We start from the raw sequence: 22,992 nt of genomic DNA on the forward strand, positions 1-22,992 counted from the left end.
TTAAATGTCTCGAGAAAGTGAAAAATTCATCAGTCGAAATTGCAGATCTAGGTTAATGAATTTCAAGTGCACGCGCGGAATTATTTTTATCCCTTATTCGCAAATGAAATACATTTTTGAAAAAACGAAATACACCGGCGCATACTGTCTAATCACCATCAGCTGTAGTCATCCCAAAAAAGCAAAAAAAAGCCGAACAATCGTTGCGTAAAATTGCACCCTCACACAATGGCGATATAATGAATGGTCCTCATAGGCCGCGCGTGAATACAATGTGTGATAAAACGGACTTGTCAAACTCCGGAAGTATTTCCAGTCGCTCGGCGTGAACTTGAATTCATCAGAGAAAAAAGGGGCGCGACAAGGACGGCAGACGAATCGCTTGGATTGATATATATGGAAACTAGCTCGCATTATGTAGGTAAAAAGAACAGAACGTGTATACGACAGAGAGACTGGAACAGGAACGGATATATTAGAAGAAGAAATAAGAGAGGAGATATACGAGAGGAAGCGCTGGAGACAGACGTATAAATAGACAGATCAGTCGTGTCTATACAGTCTCGAAAGAATTCCATTTAGCTCGAAAACGACTGTAATTTTTAATTGGTCCATATACTATATTCAAAATAAAGTAAAAAGGGACCAGACAAACCATCTAATCGACAAGTCCAGGCGTCTAAAGCTCGACAGGAACAAAGCCAGCCAGGAAAGACACGCGCGAACTTTCTCCGATTATAATTAAAGGGCCAAAGGAATACGTCGCGACGCGATCGCGAAAAAGTAGGTCGCTCGCGTACACGTACCTTCATTTTCTAGACTTTATGTGTATGTATACACGCGCGAGGACGCACGTAACGATCAATTTCGCTTTTACGGCCAACGCCGCTGACGACGACGCCCCGGCGACTCCAAAGTGCCGCCATACGACAATCTCTAATCAAACCGTCACGACGACGTGGGTATATAGTGCGACTCGGCGGGTGTGCTTTTGTCGCGCGCCAAGTGATAAGTGATGGACTGGATTTTGCCCAGGAAGAGAGATGTGATTAGCCTGGAAAATCAATGATCGAAGGTATTACTTTGTTTGAAAGCTTCAAACTTGTGAATGGTGCATCGAAATTCAGTTCGAATGTGGGTTAAAAAAAAATTTTACAATTTTGAGCAAGTCAAAGCCAACAGGATCCAGGGCCATATTTACGTCAATACTACATATAAAACTCAGCGCACGCACGTATTTTTTTCAACAACTCATGCGCCGAAGCGAGCCTTCAGTGTTCCCGTATACACGCAGCAGCAGCGGCCGTAATCGTATAAGCGCATGACATACCGAGCTGCTGCCGCACGAGAGCGCCGCCGCGTATATACGCGATCTAAATATACCGAAAGCCTCAAGAGAGAGAGAGAGAGAGAGAGAGAGAGAGAGAGAGACCCTGCTCAGCCGCACTTGGTCGCTCCGGTTCCCCCCTAAAACGAGCCAGGAATTCTGGAATAAAACGCGTACGCCTTCGTATACTGGATAGCCAAGAGAACATGTGTATACGCATCCCTGAACATTTAGTTACTACGTCACTGTTTAGGGATGGACTGTGAAATTGTCGTTGTTCAAAATAAGAGTCTGTGTATGATGCTGGTATTTTACTTTTTTCCCAAAAAATTGAGCAAACACCGTTCATGAACAACCAAAGGAATTTTGAATCTGCCCAACTTGTATTCTTTAATACCAAAATAGAAATTTTTCATCCGCTGAATGAACGGTCTCATTTTTTTTTCAGAATCCAGGTTAATTCCGATATCAAACGACGAATTGGGCGCGACGACCTTGTGCTGGAAGATGATTTTTTAATGAACCCGCGTAGTGGTCTTAAAAGAAAAGATACATATTACGGCTTTGACCCAGTGATTCTTTATTACCTTGAAACCTGTTTTTATGTAAAACGCTAAATACATATAAATACCCATGTATTTTATCATAAGATAACATGTTACCTATTTTAGAGTGAGCTAATTTCTCATGCATTTTTTATCCTACAATGTGTTGACTTTGAAAAGATATTCTTTTTAACATTTCTGGTGGGAAACTAAGTAGTAGGTAGGCAAGTCTTAAAAAACAGGAGAAATAACCATTTATGAAACTTAAGAAAGCGTACTAGATGCAATGCAATGTTAATGCAAAACTTCTAATTAAAGGTATCTATCCTCGATCTAATTTACAAACATTTATACGAATTGCATGCATGTGAAGCTTCGCTGGTTTTTGTTTTGTTCTGGTAAAGAAAGCAAATAATGCAGACGTTTTCACAAGACACAACAGCAGACACGTGCATAAATCACGTGCATGAGAAAACATTCCAATAAATTGTTGACTATAATAATAATGATGTTACATGCATTCAATTATAATTTAAACATAGTAAAATAAACTAAGGTGTTAAAGAAAATAAATTAACAATAGTTCGGTAGCTCCGATCCGCGTAAGTTTCTGTTACGAGATCATTTCGTCGATAGTAATGGAATCAGTTAAGATTGATCGTCTTATTACTTAATTACTCCAGCAAATAAATTTCATAACGATCGCACTCGTAAACAACCTTTTGCGGCTCACTGAGTTTTTTAAAAAAAGAAACTGCATTCTAACAATCAGCGGACAACAAGCTTGCTGAAACATCGAATTCCTGTGCTATCTCGCAACTGAGGCATTCTTCTGACGAGCATAAACGAATAAAAAAAATCAAAACCAGGCCGGTATATAAAAGCGCGTATTGTGCGAGCCTCGCCCGCTTTATCGCAAACTTATCACGATATAACTCCGCGATTTCTCGGCTTTTTGCATCCTTCCATCTCCTTGTTTCTATCTCTTAGCCTCGCGTCAATGTAGCTTCATTGCTTTTTATAAACCGAGAGATACTACGTTGATTAGATAATCCTCAAGCGACTTGAGGCATGCATGCGATTGCTCGAGCGGATCGAAAAGAAATTGAGTCTTACATTGCATTGATCACTGGCGTATTAAAGGTAATAGAGAGCCAATCAAAATTCTTGTATGCATGGGGTTAGCTTGGTAATACTTGCTTATTACGCGAAATTACTTACATGGGCGTTGCTTCGTAGTGTAATTCCATTTTTTTTGCATTTGTTGATTTTTTATTGCGACATGAAATTGTTTATAAGTTGCTTAATGAAACAAAAACCTTTTAAGATTCGTTAAAGTGAAATTATGGTCGGATGTTTTAGCAAAAATAGAAAGCCAAGACAATCGATACGAGGAAAGATTAAATGCTTTGATTACAACCGGTCGATACTGGTCACCGAGTTTTAGCTTTAACTAAAGAAGTAATCGCGCAGAAAAAATAGCTTTGAAGTCAAATAAATTTAGTGCGATCTCATAAATAACCTTCCACAAAATAGTTCCCGAAAATGCTCCTCTCATTCCACCATCCAATCAGTCGTCGCTTTCACATTATCGACGAGCCAAGTCTCGACGAAGAACAGAGTCTCCATACATATTTACAAGTGGAGAAACTGAACTGAACTTCTTTTCATACACATCAGACCCTTCACGTGTATAATCTCGCACACACGTATACAAAGAAGAAACAAGATAGAGGAGGAAGAGCCGCGCGAAGCCAAGCCGGTCTGGCCTGACACGCGCGGCTTTGCTTCGCTGCTGTACGCATTCGCGGTGCGTACGCACGCATACGTACGCGTAGCTCCTACATCCGACAGAGGGCGAAGGAAGGAATGAAGAGAGGCCCCTGACTGCGTCGGCGTATACCTACTCCCTGACGTAACAGTAAACAAGAGAGTCGTCGCAGGAGACGCCTATGATGACTGTCGATTCGAAAATCAAGCCGAATAAGAATGTTTTCAAAGCTTATAACGAATGAATTTGCTGTTGTTGTGCACTTATAGGTAAGCTTCGCAGAAGAGGTAAGGCGGTGTTTATTTACATTCGCTTGAACTGAAACGTATACAGCAAAGTGCAGAAGCCTATAAATAGGAGCTGGTTCGGTTCGTGCAAGTCGGATTATAAATATCACAGAATGATTTGTTCGATATACAAATTTGGCTCTCACAGCCTGCCGAATCGAGTGATCGCATCGTTAGAAACGGAGGGAGGCGGAAAGATAAAATTATAAATAATTTATTACATGCCTCGTGAATGAATACACCTGCTAGTATACAATGTTGGGAACTAAACCTTTGTAATCACCGGACAAATCCATCTATCTTGCTTTATCTTTAGTAAACTGTAGATTATAAGATTCGTTTACTTTACTTGAGCATCATCGCCTCCAGACAATTATTAGAATCAGTGCATCATCGCCGTTGGTCATCAATCTTTATACGATCCTTATCCCACCAAAATCAAAAACTGCCTGATCGAATTTATCGCCTCGCTAGTTTGGAATCAAAGTGTCGCAACGATTCATGTAATACCACCAAAAATATACTTCGTCGTGTACAATTTCTAATCATCGACTTCATGCATCCCGAAGTAGAACGTCACTTACTTTTTCTATACATAACTGACCTTGTGCACACGTTATACTCGCTCACACACACGCAAAGCCCGTCAGCGCTTCCCTCTTGTGGCTCTCACTCGCCCATTCCCCTCCACCCGATTTTTGAATCACTAGTGCCTGTATAAGCTCCACGTCAAGATTTCCGATGACTCGCCAGCTATCTCTCTCTGTCTTGTTCTATGTAGAAAGACAAAGAAGGAAGATTTTTCGAGTCTCGCGCTCTACTCGCACGCATTTGAAATCATCGATAAAAATAAAGCGCGCGAGTATTGTGCAAAGGATTGCGGCGCGCGCAGTCGCGGCACGTACGTAATATACCATCGAGCTATGCGTGTGTAACGGTTGCCGGCGCTGCTGCACGGTGACAACGAAAAAAAGGTGGACACCTGCCGTTGCTTTTGTATACGAGAACCCTTTTTGAGAATTATATACGTGCCTGTATAGGCAGGTTGGAGTTTTTAGGTTTTTGGGCTATAGTTTGGTGCACACTGGTCAGGTGAGTTTGGATAGCATTCTATTGTACTAAATTATTTTTTTATAAAAACATATACACGAATATTCGAATAAAGTATCCTTAAGTTACGTTTATACAAACATGCCGTAAGAGTAGCACGTTTTTCAAGTAATTTACTGTAGCCAGCCGAGCGATGAGAAGAGTTCATTCCCTTAATTAACCCTAATTTGCGTTACTTAGTAAAGTATACATTTTGTGTTTTCGTATACCAGAGGGTGGCGAGCGAGTAGTTTGGCTAATTATCAAAGGATGAGTTGTACGTTCATTTTAATATTATTAAAATAATAAAATCGTTAGTATTACTTTTACTATTCTCTCGCAGTTTCTCTGTAGAATACGCGTCTATTCCGTCTAATGAAATACATTCTTGAAAGTCAATACAGTAACATGATAAAAAAAAGTATCGGTCTCAGCCTACAAACTCAAGACATGCCTTCTACAGCAACACACTTATGAAAAGATAATATATACTTTATAAAGGTAACGCAACATTATACAAATGTTATTCGAGCACGTGTAACATGAAATTGATTTCCTTCTTATATTAGCTGGTTCAAACGACATAACTGGTTAGTGTCGTTTCAACGACGCTTCAGTGTGTGTATACTTGAAAAACGCTAAAATCTTTTTCTTCTATCAGATTTACTATAATCGATATCCAATAACTCTCGTGTCTCCATTTGCAATTGCAATTGTCCCACCGATGGACCTCTTTCGTTCGGCTAATCACCAGATGAGTTTCTTTATAAAAAGAACCCATCCCAAAAAACCGCAAGAAGACCTCTCTTATCTCTCTTAATACCCGGATAGGTAGAAATCGAATCTTCTACCTGCCTTGGCTTATCTCTCGCAGAGAAAAAAAATAAAACAGAAACGCCGCCAGCCAGCAGACGACGACAATCGAAAAGAAAAGCCAATATATAGCGAAGCCTCTCGACGCGGAGAGACGAAAAAAACACTGGCTATCAATCGGCGTCGATAAATTTTCGTGCTCCAACGGCGAAATGGGTCAGGCACGCTCTTTCTCTCTTTATTTTATTTTATTCACCGCGCGGGAATAGATAGGTATACGATACACACAATACATGGTACGTATACACGGCACACAACGCGGAGACGACGACAACCAGGTAGAAGAGAGGAAAAAGCTCGGGCGCGCGCGTGGTGTCGATATTTTTACGCGGTCAGAGGGGACGAGGAAATGAAGCCCTTTAAATGCACTTTTCTCATTTCCTCGATGCCCCTCTGTATAGGTAGATATCGAAGCTTCTACTTTCCTTTCCGTTTTTTGGGGGGTCGTTACCTGGTAGTGGTAGTAATAGATGCCTCCTGGGATGGGGGAGTGGGTGTACGTGATGGAAAGGGTCGTTCCTCTTTCCCGGAAAATGTGATTAAGGTAATAGTATTATGAAAAATGTTGATCACCATATCATTAAAAATGATCCACACCCTGTCTCAAAAACCAAAATAAAAAAAAACATCTATAAACGAGTCCACCTCAAACGGGTTAACGACCGGGGTCCACCCTTTCGGTCCTGCAGTCGCCAAAATTCAACAACGCTCTCGCGCACTCTTCTCCTCTTTGGTGTGCGCGAGACCGCGCAGCCTCTCCACACACAGAGTCCCGCGCACTGCACACGGAAATGCAGCAGAAGCCGCTGCACTTCTCCTCTGATGCTCTTGCCGACAAAAGCGCGCAGGTTCGCGACCTCCTCTATCCCCTCCAGCGCTTTTACCCGGAGAAATTTCTTCCGCGGAATTCCGGCGCCTAGTTGTAGATCGATTCCCCGCGAGAAAATATGCCGGTGCAGAATCCCTATACGTATGGGTAATAGTACAAGACACGAAGCTGGTAATCGTTGCGTAATTTCGGATGGCAAGGAGGGGAAAGAGAGGGGGGTTTTATTGGCGGAGCTCGGGATTGCGTGGGCGGACTGGAGATGATCGCTCGATGGAGCGAGGGATGGAGTTCCGAGGGACGGCACTGGCTGCAGGATATATTATATGGGCTGAATGGGTTGTCGATGTTTCGTGCGCGATGATGTCATTGATTGATGTGTTTTTTTGGAGGAATTTGATTTGGATTCTAAACATGAATTACACTTGTCTGCTTGGGTGTGATGGCCTTTCACTGCATCAAACAAAAACTCTATTTCAGGTCATGGATTGTGATTAGCAGTAACAGAGAAATCTGTATCCTGTCGATAATCCTATCTAATGATGAATCTGAATTATGAGAACTAGAATAATTAACTCTAAAACCATGTATCAGTGGCTGAGAATTCTCTGCTAATTTTAGGATCTGTTTTATCATTCTCTGGAATGCACTTCTCAGAACTCAGACATAAAGAAAGAGTGCACTGAGTTTTAGCTAATAGGACATGGCTCTTGAGATAAGAGCCTACTATTAATATTAACTGCTGTGCAATAAAACATCCCTGGGAGCATCCATACAAAAAATCAGAGTACATAAGAATCATGAGGTATGTATTTTTATTCAAGAACGTCCAGTACACTATGACTTGTTTGCTTTCAGAAGGAAGATTGGGCTAAAATAAATGTACACGAGCATTGGAGCATCTAAATAAAATCTGTTATTCTGGAATGAACATGAGTCACTTGTTGGAATTAATTTTACTTATACTCATCAAAAATAGCTGCATAAAGGCTTTAGTTATTGGGGTTGAATTTCATTCTTTGAGTAAAGCTTTCATGTCCAGCCACCTATCAATATTGATTAAATTCATTGTGTAGCTAAATTAACTACTACTAATCCTCTATTCAACAAAAAGATATGCAAAAACTTTATCTTTCAAATTGTTTCAAACTCTGAGACATTTAGATCAAGGTTGAACAATAGCTACCTTGCTCATCCTTCATTCCTTTCAGAGATGTCTTTACTTGAAGCACAGGTGCTATTATGATAGAAAGCATTTCCTACTCAAATTGAACAATGTTCTCAGAAATCCAATTCCTTCTATGGTAAACCAGTAGTTCTCATTCTCCCCAATGTCTCTCACGAGAACAACGACCTCATTGTAAAATATCAAGTCCTGCCATGACCCAAAGTAGAGCAACAAAAACTCATCCACGGGAAAGAGTGACTCGGTCAAACCGTTCCCACAAACGATAGCCCAGAACCAGTCCCCTTTACCTAACCCACGAAAAATCCACCCACCAGTTCCGAGAGCCGCGAGCCCACAGCAAGCCATCGTCTCCCCTGATAAAAGAGTATCCAAAACAAGACCAAGAAGCTCCGCTCGCCTTCGCGGCTAGCTCCTCGAAGGCGGCAGTCGCCATTTTTCTACCCAGAGAGAGAGAGAGAGAGAGAGAGAGAGAGAGAGAGAGAGAGAGAGAGAGAGAGAGAGAGTGAGACGGCGCTACATAGCCGCCGCGACTCCTCTCGCTCGTCGCCGCCTCGCGCGCACGAAAAACAGACATCACACACTCACACAGTAGGTATGTATATAGGCACACACGTCACGTAGCGCAGGCAAACTCACCCTGGAATAGGAAGAGCCCGCGGTGCCGCTTCGCCCCGCAACCAGCATAAAACGCACTTCACTAAATCAGAGAACCGCCTGCTCTCCGCGGCTGGACACCACACAAACAACTACGATATCAAATCACCGCACAATCGGCGCGACGTTATAACACACTGCGCTCTCGCGGCCCGGGTAGCTCCTCTCGGCTTGTACTACTGCTGCTCCGAGCCGACTCCTGTGCTAAGCTCCGATGTGCCCTTCCTCTACATTTACGCGTGCGCGCACACACAGTCGATCCTTCCTTCTCTCGCTATCTCTCTCTCTCTCTCAGTCTCACACTATCTGGCTCGTCGAGGCTTCTCTGTTCTCACACGCGTTAGCACACATTCGCGACCGGCGCGCGACTGAGCCTAGGTGTAGCACCAGCGCCGGGAAGAGAGAGAGAGAGAGAAACAGTTCTCTGTGTACTGTATGTGTGTGTGTGTGTGTGTGTGTGTGTATAAAGTATAATACGTGCGATGAGGGGGGGCCGCAGAACGCAGCGATGGCCGACCGCGAGAACGAAGTAGTCCTGCCCGGCGAGAAGCCAGTGCGCTTGCTCCGCGAGCCATGCCGCCGATGCCCTTTAGGGACTAGCTGCCAAACTTTGACCTTTTCGTTCGAGGCCCGAGGGGCAGGCGGGCAGCAGTGTGCCTTTATAATCAGAATGGGCTTTGGTTGTCGCGGGGTTTTCGAGTTATACAAGAGAGCAGTCGGGGTTTTCGGAATAGCAGGTTGAATTTCGTGGGCTGGAGGTTGCGGTAGCGTAGCCGCGGAACGAGGAACCCCGAGACGGTGGAGTTTGTATTTATTTTGGATGTTGGTTCTTGATTGAAATTCTAAAGAATCGATGGGTAGATATATACGAATTTATTTTGTATAATATGGTTATTTACACTTTTGGACCGTCTCGCATAAATAGTCTCTCATCTGTAAAAATACTTGCTGATGGAATATAAATGTCTTTATAAGTTACTATAATTAAGAACCCAGAGTTCTTATTACAGAAGCACCAAGGCGCACAATTTGTGACAGATTTTCTAAAATTAAAAGTAGTTAATATCGATAGTCTATAAATAAATGTTCTCATAATTTCAGTTATTTATCGCGACCCTACGCGATTAGGGCTGGGCCGCCTTTTTTATAACAAGTATTTTGATCCACTCAATATAGCTTATATAAAATCTATTTAAAAAAAAACACTTCTTTTTAAAGACCAATTATCAAACAATATAAAATATGCGCGTACCATTAAACAACTATTCGAGAGAGAAAAATATCTCGCGTTAAAAATAATACCGTACAGAAAATTCTATAAAAAAGCTCCCAGTCATCAGGTGCCCACATCCGCAAGCTACGGCCCTGAAACGGTATCACGCCGACACGGGCGTAACAATACGAGATATGGGCTATGACATCATCGCGGCCCCCTGTTTATAGTGCTGCCGCCGCGCGACTCGAGCCGGTCACGCCCCAACCCACAGATGCGCCAGCCAGCGCGCGCTTTGCTTCGGACTTCTCTCGCAGCTCTTTCGTTTTTACAACTACTATATACTTCTTCTTCTTCTTTATCTTCTTCCTCCGATGCTGCTGCTGCATCATCATCTTGCTCTTTTTGTAGAACCTTCTACTCCTCTTTATTTTTTGCTCGGGAAATCGTCACGGCGATTTTCTTCGAGGAGATTTCTTCTTGTAGGTGTCGTTGAGCTTTCGGTCGTATATGTGTGTGTAATTTATAGACAAAACTTTTTTGCTTATTTACAAGACTCGGCGGAGTACAAGAGTAAGATGATAAAGCAGAATGTCGCTTATTTCGCTTTACGTCTATCACAGATTTTTGTCCTCTTTTTCATGTTGCCGGCCGGGGCGAGGTTTTTTACATCTTGCGTATCTGACAGGAGAAATGCACGATGTCGCCGTTTGGATACCTTGCGAATGCGCTAAAATAAAAGCGAGAATTTTTCATTTTTATGTTTCTATGCAACACGAACATTTATAAATGTACAAAAACATATTTGCTAGTAATAAGAACTTTTTTATGGATAACATCTAAATGAAATTTGATGAATTAAACAAAGACAATTGATGAAAGCCAGATTTTTCCATTGCACAAGCTATTACTTTTTCAATTAGTTTAAATGTTAAAAAATTTCACCCACCTCTGATTTCCAAATCTTTTCTTACAGACTGGACAGATATTGAATTCAGTCATCAACACGCTCTGGGATTCATAATGCATCCTTTGCTCTTGCACCTGCAAATGTTCGGCATAAAGTAGACCCTTCAGCACTTGCATACGTCTTTTTTCGTTAATGTTATTCTGCAGGCTAGCCTCGAGGAAGTGTCTAATTCGGCCGATGGGCACCGAGTCAGGAAGTACATCGAGAGCTTTTTGTGGTTCTATCTTGGCCGCATGCTCCTCTAAAAGCTCTAAAGCCGTTTCTAAATCCGGCTGAGCCGTTCGCTGAGTTGTAGACGAAGGATCCATTAGCATGAGTTCTGAGGCACAGCCTTCTCGGTCGTCCGGTCGCAGAAGTTGACGGATTAGAGTTACATAGACCTCCTCGTTACCATCCTGTTGTTTATTTTTATCAGCTTGACTTTGGTCTACAAAATTACAATAAATTGGATAAAATATTAACTTTTCAATTTAAAATATCATTTCGAAGAGTGCACTTAAGTTTACGAACTTTGGTATCTTGCGTAAACGTTGTTACAATACTGTATTGCCTTTGGTACGTCGTTCAGCAAGTTGATATATATCGATACTGCTTGCTGATGTCGTCCGAGTCGTCCAAGTATTATTGCTCTTTCTTCGTACAAACAATCAAACGGAAAGTCTCTTAAAACCGTTTCAGGAGTGTAGTGTTGTGACTTCTCAAGAAACTGTTGCAACTTTTGGCGGATATGTTGAACGTTTTCTTTTTCAGCTGGAGTCACACTTGGGGTTAAAGCGGCCAAACACTTCTCCTTGTATTGATGAACCAGGACATTATGAAAAAGCGGATTGTTGTCCTCCCAGACGTGTACCACGTGCTCCAAATAGGTGATCACTAAATCCTTATGGCAACGGAGAAGATAGTCTAGTACTTTTGGTCTTGGTAGATGTTCTACTTCCTGCCAAATATTTCTCCAATTAAGTTCTGTTTTTTTTTATTCGAAAAATTTAAGAAAAAGTTTATTGAATAAGAACCTGAACATCCTCCATGAAAATTCGTAAACCTTCACCAGGATCTTGCTCAAGTACCCATCCAGCAAATTTCAAAATGAGCTCCATATGATCTTTGCCAAGGTGTTGTAAATACTGAATCGTTCTTTCAGTCCCCTTTAGACTTGAATCATTCTCCTTAGATTGCTTTTCCAAAAGTTCAAGGGCTTTTTTATGTTGTCCTTTGGTTTGATACAGTATAATGAGTTCAGGATACTTTTGATGTTGGAGCAAAGTTTTCTCTGCTTCTGCCAAATGGCAGTGATTTAATCTTAATAAAGGTGCTACTAAAGCATCATTAGTCTGAAAAAAAATGTTGTACCATAAAATGATTTCAACAAAAATATTAATAGCATCTATTTATCTATTTAATAATATTAAATTACCTGTAAATAGCATTTCAATAATGTTGTATCAATGATTTTCAAAAGTTGTTCAGTTGCCACAGGGGTTATATTTTTAAGTTTATCCCCTTGAGCAGTAACTTTACCTTTAATTTTTCCATTAGCATCTTTTTCTTTTGCTTGACTGTCATTTATAAGTTTATACCTGACTTCTGTCAAGTAGTCTATTAAAGCCAATAAACCACTTTCTAAATCACGATCTTGAAGTTTTGGTAAATTAGGCTCTGGTTCATTCGGTTCATTAGCATTTGATGGCTGAGATACCAAATCAGGAAAGAGCCTGATAACTTCATAAGGATCAGTACCCAGTTTCAAAAACTGCTGCATTGCTTCACGAAAATTTTTATTTCTAAACAAATGGTGGGCATACAAAGTTTGTATTTTATAAGTCTTCTTTGCTTTTTCTTCTTCTGATAAATCGGACAAATTCTACAAATAAAATAACGTACAAAAATAGGCCTAGAAAATATTTATAATTAATGAATGGATAACTTACAGTAAGCTTAAGAGCTAATTGGAATTGACTTTGTTCCAGTAAAATCCGTATTTGTTGTGCAAAGTCAGTGGCACTTATACACCAGACTTGACTCATTGATGCTACATAAACTTTCCCTTGCTTACACCGACATATCAATCTTGCTTTGTTCAAGTCAGGTATAGTTTGAATATGCATACAACTTTCCAGAGTATACACCTCTAGCGTGTCATGGACGATACCCAATAAATATGGATCATCCCATGCTAAAAAGGTTTATTTTGATATAATAATTAAAATATATTCTACTAGTTTTTACTTTAAAGTTTAAATTGCTTATTTACCTAAAGCACTAGGCAAATCAGACCATTTCACAGGATTATGTTGAATTAACTCTCCATTAGTGTCCATGATTACAGACTGTGAATCTTTTCCCAACACAAAAGAATTATCAGATAGCTTAGTAATACTTGGTTCTGGTGATTTTCCTGTTGGAAACAGTTCTTTGGCTTTGCCTTGGAAATCCATAAGTGTGTAAGAGAAACCACGGAAACCTAAGACTAGTGTTTCACCACACCATGCCAGTTCTCGAGGTATATCAGGCACTGATAGTTCTCTAGGCATATCAGTAACAGCAACTTCTACACCAAAAAATTCTTCAAAAGTTTTCTTCTTCTCCTTCCAATAATACAATTGTAATTTTCGTTTGACCGCTACGCATAATGTAACAACAGTGTTTACTTCTCCAGCAATATTTTCATGCCTCTGTATATCTAATGCAAATAACGTAGCCCCTCTTGTTTTTTGCAATTGACCGATTTGATTTAAATTTGTAGAATTTAAATCATGAATGCATACGATGTTGTCTAACATAAAGAAATTTGTAAATTAGTTTTGTCTGATAAATTTCACATATATATTAAAATTCTTACTTCATTACATTTAAAAATTTGTAAGTTTATTACCTGTTAAGAGTAATAGTAAATTGTATTCAGGGACTACAGCTATCTGTACGATTCGTTTCTTGCTAAAATTTTTACTGTATCTGTATAACGATGGATTTTTGTTCTCATTACCCTTTGAATCATTGCCTCCGAATGCTACATTGTACATCAGTAAATGACCTTCTCTTGTACCAATTAACAAGTAGTCATCTAAAGTAAAAGTGCAAGAACAATTTGTGATATTAATTCTAATTAAATTAAGATAAGAAACACAATGTTTATAGGCTAAATAGTTACCATAGGCTGTCATAGACTCAATTTGAACACCCAATTTCAGCATTAAAGTTGCTTCATAAGCGTCATGCATGTTGTCGATACTTCGTTAAACAATTGCAATTAAAAACAAATAAAATTCACTTTTTTTTATCCTTTATTGACATCTTATATGTCCACAACCCGACAGAAGTGCACTCACAGCAGGAGTAAGTATACAGCTATCTGATGATGGGGATTTGAGTCATATGCATGTAGTATACCAAATAATGTACACGTACAATACTATCTGCAGATTGTCAAGAAACGAAACTGTTTATAGCAAAAATTACTTTTCACATGATCAATGCATAATATGAGTCCTTGGTGATCTACTATTTAAGTATATTTTGAAGCAATAATCATTTCGATTGTTATTTGCTTTGTTTTAGTGCGCAATTATAAATGCCAGAGCTGGCGAAGTATTAGCAGACTACAAATTTTCTATACCCTCCCTAACTTCACATTTCTTCTCAGATGGCAGCACCGTCAACTCAATTTTTCGTCTCGTTCTGCATTGACGTTTTTCCTTTTTGGTTTGGTTTTCGTACTCTTAGACATCAGGCAAAAATGCAGTTATTTTACTTTTTTAGTTGAAATTTTAACATTGGAAGCAGATAAATATGAATATAAAATAGATAAACGGAAATTCGATATTCTAATTTTGAAGTTATCTATACTGCAAGTGCAAAGGCGTAAATTCTTTGTATTTTTCCATGGACATTAAAGAAAAAGAGCAGAATTGTGAAGAAACGATGACAAATGAAGAGAAACAAGTTAATGAAAATGGAGAAGTTAATAACGAAGTTAGTTTTTCATTATTTACACTATCACTGTACTTTATACCATAATACCACCATTATTTGAAATCTCTATTTTATTCTCTATGATTTTGGAATTCGTCAATATCTTTAAATTAAATTCAATTATTAAATGTTTTTTTGCATTAGGCGGTGAATATAAAAGAATCAGCTGGAAAACAAAAATTAAGAAGCTGGCTAAATCGTACACTAAGGATAAAAATGACTGATGGTCGAATTTTGACAGGAGCCTTCTTGTGTACAGATCGTGATGCTAATGTCATATTGGGACTGTGTTCAGAGTATTTATCGGAAAATTCTGAAGCAAGAGCATTAGGATTGGTTATGGTTCCTGGAAGACACATTGTGACGATACACTTGGACGTATAAAAATAGATAAAATTATTAATTAAAAAAGTTTTGAGTCACCAACATTGTGCAGAGTAAATTTTCACATACTTTGCTTTCTCTACAACTTTAACATATAAGTTCTGTACAAAATAATGTAAATAAAAAAAAAAATAAAACTGTACAATTTATATAAGTCATTTTGTCACCCTTGTTTTAATCATCATCTAAGTTGTCTAAATCTATGATTTCAGTATCCTGTACATTTATCTTTTCCTTCTTATATGCTTCCTTTTTATTTGCTGTGATATAAAAAGTATTATTATTTATTTTGAAATGTCTAGTGTTACCTTGCGATTAAGTCACTTACAACTTTTGATGGATTCTTCTTGTACTCTTGTGTACTCTTCTTCCAATTGGCTATTATTTGTTTTTTCTGTTTGTATTTTAACTAATGCATCATCAATTCGTTGAGTAAGTGAAGTCGATAAATTATCCATCCCAGCCAAGAAACTTATTTCTGATGCAGCTTCAGCCATTTTATGAACATAGTCCATATATCCAATAAATTGCTAAAAAAAAAACCAAGTAAAAAATAATATGAAAAAGTAAATACCATTACACTATTCAAGTAATCACCATTAGTATATGTTTCTTTATTTGCATTTGTGATCTAATTTCTAGAATTTCATCCCAATGAGAATCAGTTACATCCCGTAATATGGCTTCATTCATTAAAGCAATTAGTCTAGTCAGTAGCTTTCTTAAAAATAAAATAAATTTATAATCATCCAATTATTTTTCATTATGATGGACTACATTCATTTTCTTTTTTAATTATAATTAGAAATAGGTATACCTGTACTCTCTACTGGTATTTTCTATTGCACTGTATGTTACAGTTAAGGCCTGAGAGGCACTATTTACAGCATTAATTGTTGATTGCTTAATCAAGAAATCGTAAGTTAAATTTGATGGACTGGGAGGTTCAAATTGCAATTTTTGATCATGGTTAGGATCTTTTGGTGGATCTGGATTCGTAAACATTGGTGCTGTTGTTGCATACTATACTTATAAAATATAAAAAAAATGTATTTTTAATATAAATATAAATTAAATCTATAATTAATAATAATCATTAAACTGTATTGATATCATTCATTTAGAATCCATAAATACAAACATAAATGAAGAACTTAAATAACACAATGTATAAAAGAAAAAAATATAAATGAGTTATTCTTACTAATACAACAGGATGCACAGGACTACATTTTCTTAAAAATATTTTAATCATGTTTCGAAAGGCCATAATTTTAATAAATTATTAAATAAATACAATAAATTTAGACTAAGCTTTTGACATTTCGTTCTGCTATTTTTAAAGGTTAAGGACGGGTCACGTGGTCAGTTTCACATGTTTGCCAAAAAATGCGGCAGAATTAATTTCCGTGTTAGATATATTCTTCTATGCTTTCTATATACTTAATGTTATTAATAAAATATAGCAGGATGAAATTAAAAATGAAAACATTTTTTTATACAATTATGATATTTTTTTTATAAATACAATTTTATTCATTCCAAACAATAAATAACAAAAATTTTCTCGCCATAGTTAATTTATTGGAATGAAAAACTATCTGCAGCGTAATCGTATATACTTTTTTCAGAAGAACAAACCAACACGCTACATATATTGCAAACTTAAAGATCAGATACAATAATAATTACCTAACTAAATAATTTCACATTTAAGATTCATTCTTTTTTCTTTCTTTAATAGTACAGTGGAGAAAGCATTAAGTACTCATCAAGTAGATGAATATTTCATTCTTTTATTGAAGGAAGTTTCAGTGAGAAAGTCTAGAAATGCATCCATTTTCTTGCAAATTCTTAGCTATTTTATATGCAATAGTTTTTAACTTTTGCATAGGTCATCATCAAATGATGAAAAATATTTATAATAAATGCTTTATTTCATCACGCTAGAAATTTTGTCACTCATACTTTGATTAACAGAACGTGAATTCAAGCTGATGAAATTAACATTCAATATCCCTTTTGCTAGATTTTTTTCATTTTGTATCAAAATCACATCTTTCACATAAATATAAAATAAAAATACAATCATACATTGAGGCATGCAGCAAAATTATTGGAAGGCAAATTGACACAATCAAGTTCCAATGTTATTGTTGCCTGAAAATAAAATTATTTACAGAGTTCAATATTGATTTTTTCTAATAACAAGCTCTGAAATATGCCGTTGATGAATATTTGATGAGAATGTGAAAATATAAAAATTCTTCAAGTCTAAACCGCAGAAATTTCAATGTGCTTCAGTGAAAGTTCACAAAAAATTGGCAGAATATTTTTATCAAACATCTCACTTATTCTGCCGATGCTTTTCCACTCACAAATGCACTAGCGATTTTGCTCTGCAGAAAGACAGCGATGAATTGATCAATAAACATTTCAATCGTTTTCCTTTTCAATATTGAAAAATACCTAGGTTATTATTTTTCTTCTTGAGTCGCACATTTAAAGTTCCACGTGCTCGTCATCGGATTCTTTCTTTTCAGATTGCGTCGTATCACTTGGGGGCAGTTCCAAGGTTTCCTCCGTCTCTATCGTTTCAGAATCATCTCTTTCAGATTCAGCCTTGTCTTTATTGTCAGAAGTTTTGGTCTCTGCTTCACTATCACCACTATTTGTTTTGTTTTCACCGGTTTCTTCGGTGTTATTTTTTGTTGCTTCTTGTTTAGGCTTCCAGATCTTTGCTTTGTTAACTAAATATTTTACTTCTCGGTCAAGCAAAGCCATTTTGTTTGCAATATCGCGAACTTTGTATACGACTGGCTCATAAAGCTTAGTTTCAGATGTTACCTTTACTACTACATCACGGTATTCCTAAAATTATAAAGTTCGTAATAAATACAAACAACTCACTTTTTAAATAAAATAATACATTATTTAAAAATATTAGGAGAATGTTACCTGAGTTTCATTGATAGCTTTTTCCAGAGTCTCGATTTCGACTTGAGTAAAAATTTCGGCAGATACATTAAGATTGCGCATATTATCTAAAAATACCCGGCTACCGTTAAGCATGGAAACCATCCCTTTCAAAGCTTCCGGACGTTCTCTATGCTCAAAAACTCTTTCATAAAGATCACCCGTTAGTTTTTGCAAATCTGTCAACTTCTGTTCGTATGTTTCAGCAGGTGCCTCAAAACCTTCTTCATATAGCCATTCAGATACTTCATTGCAAGCTTGCTTTATTTTTTCTGCATCTTCAGCAATAATAGCTGCCTTGTATTCATCAGACTCTAATTTTTGTTGAGCATCAATCACAAAAGATTCCAAATTATTCAAGGCGCTTTCACGTTTAGCTTTCTCCTTATCATATGCATTCAAAGCTTGGAGTCTGGAAACGTATAGCATGAATTATTAAAAACTATTCAATTTCATATAAAACAGTTCATTAAGTGAATATTATCTTACTTTTCTTGTGAAGTTGCTAGTTTATCATTGGATAACATTTGCGGCCCTAGTTTCAATTCTTTAGCCTCAATTGGCTCCTTAATAGTAACAATAGTTGGTTTCTTTTCTTTGTCTGCTTTTTCGGTCTTATTTTCAGCTTTTTCTTCTGTTGGTTTAGAGTCATTATTTGCTTTAGCTTTTTCTTCAGCTTCCTTTTTTAATCCAGGATACTCAGGTTCCTCATGAACAGGTTTAATATCTTCTTTTGGAGGTTCTTCAACTTTTTCTGGTTCCTTGTCATTTGAACCTATAACGTTTTTAAAAATGAAAAGCAAACTTAAAAACGTTACATTACTTTTGACAAAATATTTCTGGTTCGAAAATTTAATTGAAAAAACAAACTCATGACTTTTTATTAGTTAATAAATACTTAAGAGTCTATTAAAGATCATGATTGTTTTAATCAACTAATTTTTCGAGTCAGGACTATAGATGGGCATCTTTTGGTACTTTAAATACAACTACTTTCTAGCTACGCATGCCACATACAAAAAACAGCACAAAACATTGACTAATTTACTTCAAAATAAAAAAAAGTGTCCATCTGTAGTCTGGAGCATAAATGCTGGAAACAAACCAGAAAAGAGTTTGCTTATTGTCGAACCAAGTTTTGAGAAAGCACCTTCTTCTTCGTCGGCGGCAATACTTGTTTTTTCTGAAACAAGCTCTACATTCACCAAGTTTAGGATACCACTTTCATCCATGGAAAAGTGAGCTTTAATTCCCTTGCTTTCGCCTCCTTCTTTTGCATGTTTTGCTAGAGCTTCAGCAACTCCAGTTAGAGTAATCGTGGAGATATTCAAGTTGCCAATAGCACTACAAAATCATTATATTGATTTAGATTTTAATAAAACAAATGAACAAATTAATATTACTATACGCAGGTCAATAGAACTTACGCTATTTCTTCCTTTGGAAGGTAATCAAGTTCTGCATAATTCACCTCAAATGAAAAATCTTGATTATGTTTGTTGAAAGTTATGATTTTCTTTTGAGGATAAGCATTCATCTTACTGAACAATGTCCTTCGCACCTAAAAAATACAATTGTAAAATTGAGTCAAATGTTTTCTATTGATTTTATTCTCAGATAATTTTTTTTTTAATTACCTGCTTTACTTTATCGTCGACAGTTCTGTCGAAAACAATTTGAATAGGGAATAGTACAGCATCTTTGGTAATGAATTTTTTCACTTTAAAGCCTTGACTTAAATCAGCAGCTTTGTAAACGGCTCCTAAAGCAGCAGCCTCGTCAGTATTGATATTTTTAGACAATTCAGTTTTGACAAATGCACTTAATTTCTCCTGCACCTTAGGGACTCTGGTGCCAGCTCCAACCAACACAACTTGAGAAATAATATCCATTGTTAAACCTGAAAATCAAAAAAACACATACGTGATGAATCAGCAGTAAGAATTTTAGTATCAACAAGTGAATAAATAAATGTATGTACCTGAAGTTTCCAAGGCTGTTTTAACTGGATTGGAGACACGGTCAAACAAATCTGCACAGAGTTCTTCAAATTTCTCTCTTGTTACTTGTAGCCTAAAGTCTTGATCATCTAGAAGGCCTTCAATTTGCGCATAATGGTCAGCATTAGCACTCAAAACATTTTTAAGTCTACCTGATTCTTTGAATAATTTAGCCAAAGCTCTGGGATTTTCAAATACAGAATTCTTGGTTTTCTTCATAGCATCAAATTCTTTAGCAAGATAATCTCTAAGCCTCAGTTGCATCTCCAGTCCACCAAGAGTACGGTCATAGCCAACACCCAAAATACTAACTTGAGGATGAGTTTCAACAAATCCCCTCTCCTTTGTCTTTATATTTTGATAACCGACTACAGTGGCAGTAGTACTACTAGCTCCCATATCATAGAACATGATGTAGTGTGCAGTATCATTGATTTCTTTATGATGGAAAATACCATAGTTTAATGCAACAGCAGAATAATCATTAAACAACTGCAGTACTTTAATGTCAGCAAGTTCAGCAGCTTGCAGCAAAGCTAAACGTTCAGCTTGATTGAAATAACCAGGTACTGTTATGACGGCTTCATTGATTTTTTGGCCAGCTGAGTTTTGAGCAAATTCCTTAGCTTTGTACAAAAGTTGAGCAAGTAACTCTTCAGGAGTATATGTGGTGTCTTTGTCCAATCTAAATACTATTGTGTTACGTTCAGTATCAGCCTCAATATCATAATAAGGAAACCGTTTTTTGTACAGTTGAACTATTGGATTATCAATGGGCTTTCCTATCAAATCCAAGATATAGGAAAAGCTGTTCTTTGGAAAACGAGTGCCAACCACTTGTGCATCTTCACCAAATGTACGCTCTCCATCTCTGAATGAAATAGTTACTGGGGTTTTCCTCTTTGATTCTTTGTTTAATGCAATCTCCATTGGTACACCTGGCTGTAAATGATAATAAGTATAAATAACAGAGTGAATTTTACATATTTAATAAATATCCAAAATTGATCTACATTTGTTTTAAATCACTAAAACATAAAATTGGGATTTTTACCGAAACAATGGCAATTTTCATCCATTCACTGCCAATATCAATGCTCATTACGGCCAGTCCATAGGCCTGACTGGACAAAAGACCAATGGCCAGCAATGCCAGGAACATCATGGGTAACTTATTGCAGTGTGCCATTTTGTCTCTAAGAAATAAAATTATGTTTATAAATAATTATTCAGTAAAAGTATAAATAAATAATTATTCAGTATTAGTTATATATTTATTTAAAAATTTAATAATAAATTATCGAAATATACTTATTACTCTCTATTTTCTTAGCAAAAACACAAGCAAAAATGGTCTAAATAAATAAAGACTGTTGTCTTGCTATATATGTATACATATACTTCTAGAAAGAATCTCCCTAAAAGATATCAGATAACCTAGAACATTCTCACATTCAGTATATGACATGATCACAGAAAGCTTTTGATGAAAAAATACTACGTTTAAAACAACCCCAATAACATTTCACAAAAATATACCATCGAGCAGACGCTGCAAAACGTTTTGCTCCAAAATAGCCACTATCAGCTAACCCGTTCAAATCCGAATCAAAGGTCTAACAGCTTGCGCGAAGAGTATCGTTCGTGCCGCGATCCACGAAAAAAAGAAAGTCCACGATGTAGAGTAAAGAAAGCCTTTCTCTTTTCGAAGTCTATAGCAATGGGAAGAACATTCCGAAGCCAGACGATTTCGCGTTGTCAGAGCTTGGTTATGTCTTATCATTCGCAAAACCGGGTAGTTATATCGCAAAGTCCACGTATGTGCCAGCTACCCTCATATACATGTATAGTATATCTATATGCATAGGTATGCCCGTCTAAAGCCGCAAAGTATAAACTGTGCAAATGACTTACCGCTGGTCACACTCTTGACGTTAACGTCCTGCTGAGAATAAAAAGGATGAATGAATCCAGGCTGCAGCTGATCTTTGGCTGACAATTTATGAGTCGTCCGGGAGAATCATCTGGCTCTTTTGGTTCCCGAGATTCTTCTATACACTTGTGTCGCGAGAAAAAAAAGACTTCGCGCGCGCCACGGCAGACACGACGTGATTTTGGATTCCACCTGTCGACAGCGGTAAAGCGGCTTAAGACACACACTGGGCCGCACACCTATAGGCCGAGCGCGAGACATGTGCTCGTGTGGCAATTCAGGATTGGAGGAGAGGAGCACCGACTGCCGATGCGACCATTGGGCCGCGTTGACGAATTGGAAGCGGCCGTTAGAGCCGCGGATGACGGGACGTGTGCCAGCGAGACCCTTTAAAAAACGTTCGCAGGGTTTTTAAACAATGTGCTTTTGGAGAGGGACTGTTCAGGTAGACTTTCTATAATTAGAAAATGCTATTGGAGGAGATCGGAACAGTGCAACGAGATCTGTTTGATAAACATAACGAGATGATCAAATTTTTAAAAACGATGCCAGTTGCATGCCGTAAAACACAAATGAAAAAGTAAAATAGAGTACATACAAATAATGTAATCACCTTATACCTAGGTGTCGCATAATAATATATAACATAGAATAAGTACTACATGCAGATGCAACCTAAATAGATAAAGCGATGCTCAGGTGCAACTATGACACAGATGCACAAAAAATATCAATTTGAAATGAAGATTTTCTAACCTTAGCAATATGTCAACGTTGTATGTTTTGTTCTTTAAAAGATTTGATTTAGAAGCACAAAAATTCATTCGGTTATTAATTTATATAAGTAGGTTTGAACAATAATTTTGTGACTTATGACTGAACATCATGATTTTATTCCATTTTAAATTTACCGGACTACGTGACCAACATGAAAAGTTCCAAAACTGCAGACAGCTCTGAACGTCAATTTCTGTCACAACTCGTCA

At 37.5% G+C, this 22,992-nt stretch overlaps 4 protein-coding genes across 20 annotated transcripts in view; 1 reads left to right on the forward strand and 3 right to left on the reverse strand.

Annotated features, from left to right (window-relative positions):
- Positions 1 to 8,937, reverse strand: part of LOC100114310 (spectrin beta chain) — a 39,188-nt gene extending 30,251 nt beyond the window's left edge. For 8 of the 10 annotated variants that reach the window (XM_031931095.2, XM_031931091.2, XM_031931092.2 and 5 more), the window contains exon 1: positions 8,544 to 8,931. The gene's annotated coding sequence lies outside the window, so the exon portion shown is untranslated. Of the gene's footprint in view, positions 1 to 8,543 lie in introns of all 10 variants that reach the window. The other 2 variants (XM_031931088.2, XM_032600280.1) reach the window with 1 other exon arrangement.
- A 482-nt stretch (positions 8,938 to 9,419) lies between these two features.
- On the reverse strand, positions 9,420 to 14,370 carry LOC100122630 (vam6/Vps39-like protein). Its single transcript, XM_031931101.2, has 9 exons — positions 13,893 to 14,370; positions 13,617 to 13,805; positions 12,996 to 13,517; positions 12,673 to 12,917; positions 12,159 to 12,605; positions 11,758 to 12,075; positions 11,255 to 11,681; positions 10,724 to 11,171; positions 9,420 to 10,504 (listed from the first exon to the last, which is right to left on the reverse strand). Exons 1-9 carry the CDS (start codon positions 13,960 to 13,962, stop codon positions 10,441 to 10,443), a joined length of 2,730 nt encoding a protein of 909 aa, XP_031786961.1. The 5' UTR covers positions 13,963 to 14,370; the 3' UTR covers positions 9,420 to 10,440.
- Positions 14,300 to 15,251, forward strand: LOC100114276 (N-alpha-acetyltransferase 38, NatC auxiliary subunit). The gene is made up of 2 exons (XM_001607530.6): positions 14,300 to 14,713; positions 14,858 to 15,251. Exons 1-2 carry the CDS (start codon positions 14,624 to 14,626, stop codon positions 15,095 to 15,097), a joined length of 330 nt encoding a protein of 109 aa, XP_001607580.2. The 5' UTR covers positions 14,300 to 14,623; the 3' UTR covers positions 15,098 to 15,251.
- LOC100122605 (hypoxia up-regulated protein 1) lies at positions 15,093 to 22,891 on the reverse strand. 8 transcript variants are annotated; one of them, XM_008208893.4, is made up of 15 exons: positions 22,763 to 22,891; positions 21,988 to 22,393; positions 21,128 to 21,269; positions 20,055 to 21,015; positions 19,711 to 19,973; positions 19,501 to 19,634; positions 19,179 to 19,417; positions 18,563 to 18,848; positions 18,056 to 18,485; positions 17,567 to 17,968; positions 16,302 to 17,496; positions 15,915 to 16,120; positions 15,695 to 15,814; positions 15,426 to 15,627; positions 15,093 to 15,357 (listed from the first exon to the last, which is right to left on the reverse strand). In XM_008208893.4, exons 3-10 carry the CDS (start codon positions 21,260 to 21,262, stop codon positions 17,600 to 17,602), a joined length of 2,817 nt encoding a protein of 938 aa, XP_008207115.1. In that variant the 5' UTR covers positions 21,263 to 21,269; positions 21,988 to 22,393; positions 22,763 to 22,891; the 3' UTR covers positions 15,093 to 15,357; positions 15,426 to 15,627; positions 15,695 to 15,814; positions 15,915 to 16,120; positions 16,302 to 17,496; positions 17,567 to 17,599. The 8 variants fall into 8 exon arrangements, with proteins under 8 accessions (XP_008207115.1, XP_008207119.1, XP_008207117.1 ...); XM_008208897.4 differs by having other exon boundaries at positions 16,302 to 17,968; positions 19,224 to 19,417; XM_008208895.4 differs by having other exon boundaries at positions 16,302 to 17,968; positions 19,206 to 19,417.
- Between the last annotated feature and the right edge of the window lie 101 nt (positions 22,892 to 22,992).

Source organism: Nasonia vitripennis, chromosome 5 (genome assembly GCF_009193385.2).
Source record: "Nasonia vitripennis strain AsymCx chromosome 5, Nvit_psr_1.1, whole genome shotgun sequence".
NCBI lineage: Eukaryota > Metazoa > Arthropoda > Insecta > Hymenoptera > Pteromalidae > Nasonia > Nasonia vitripennis.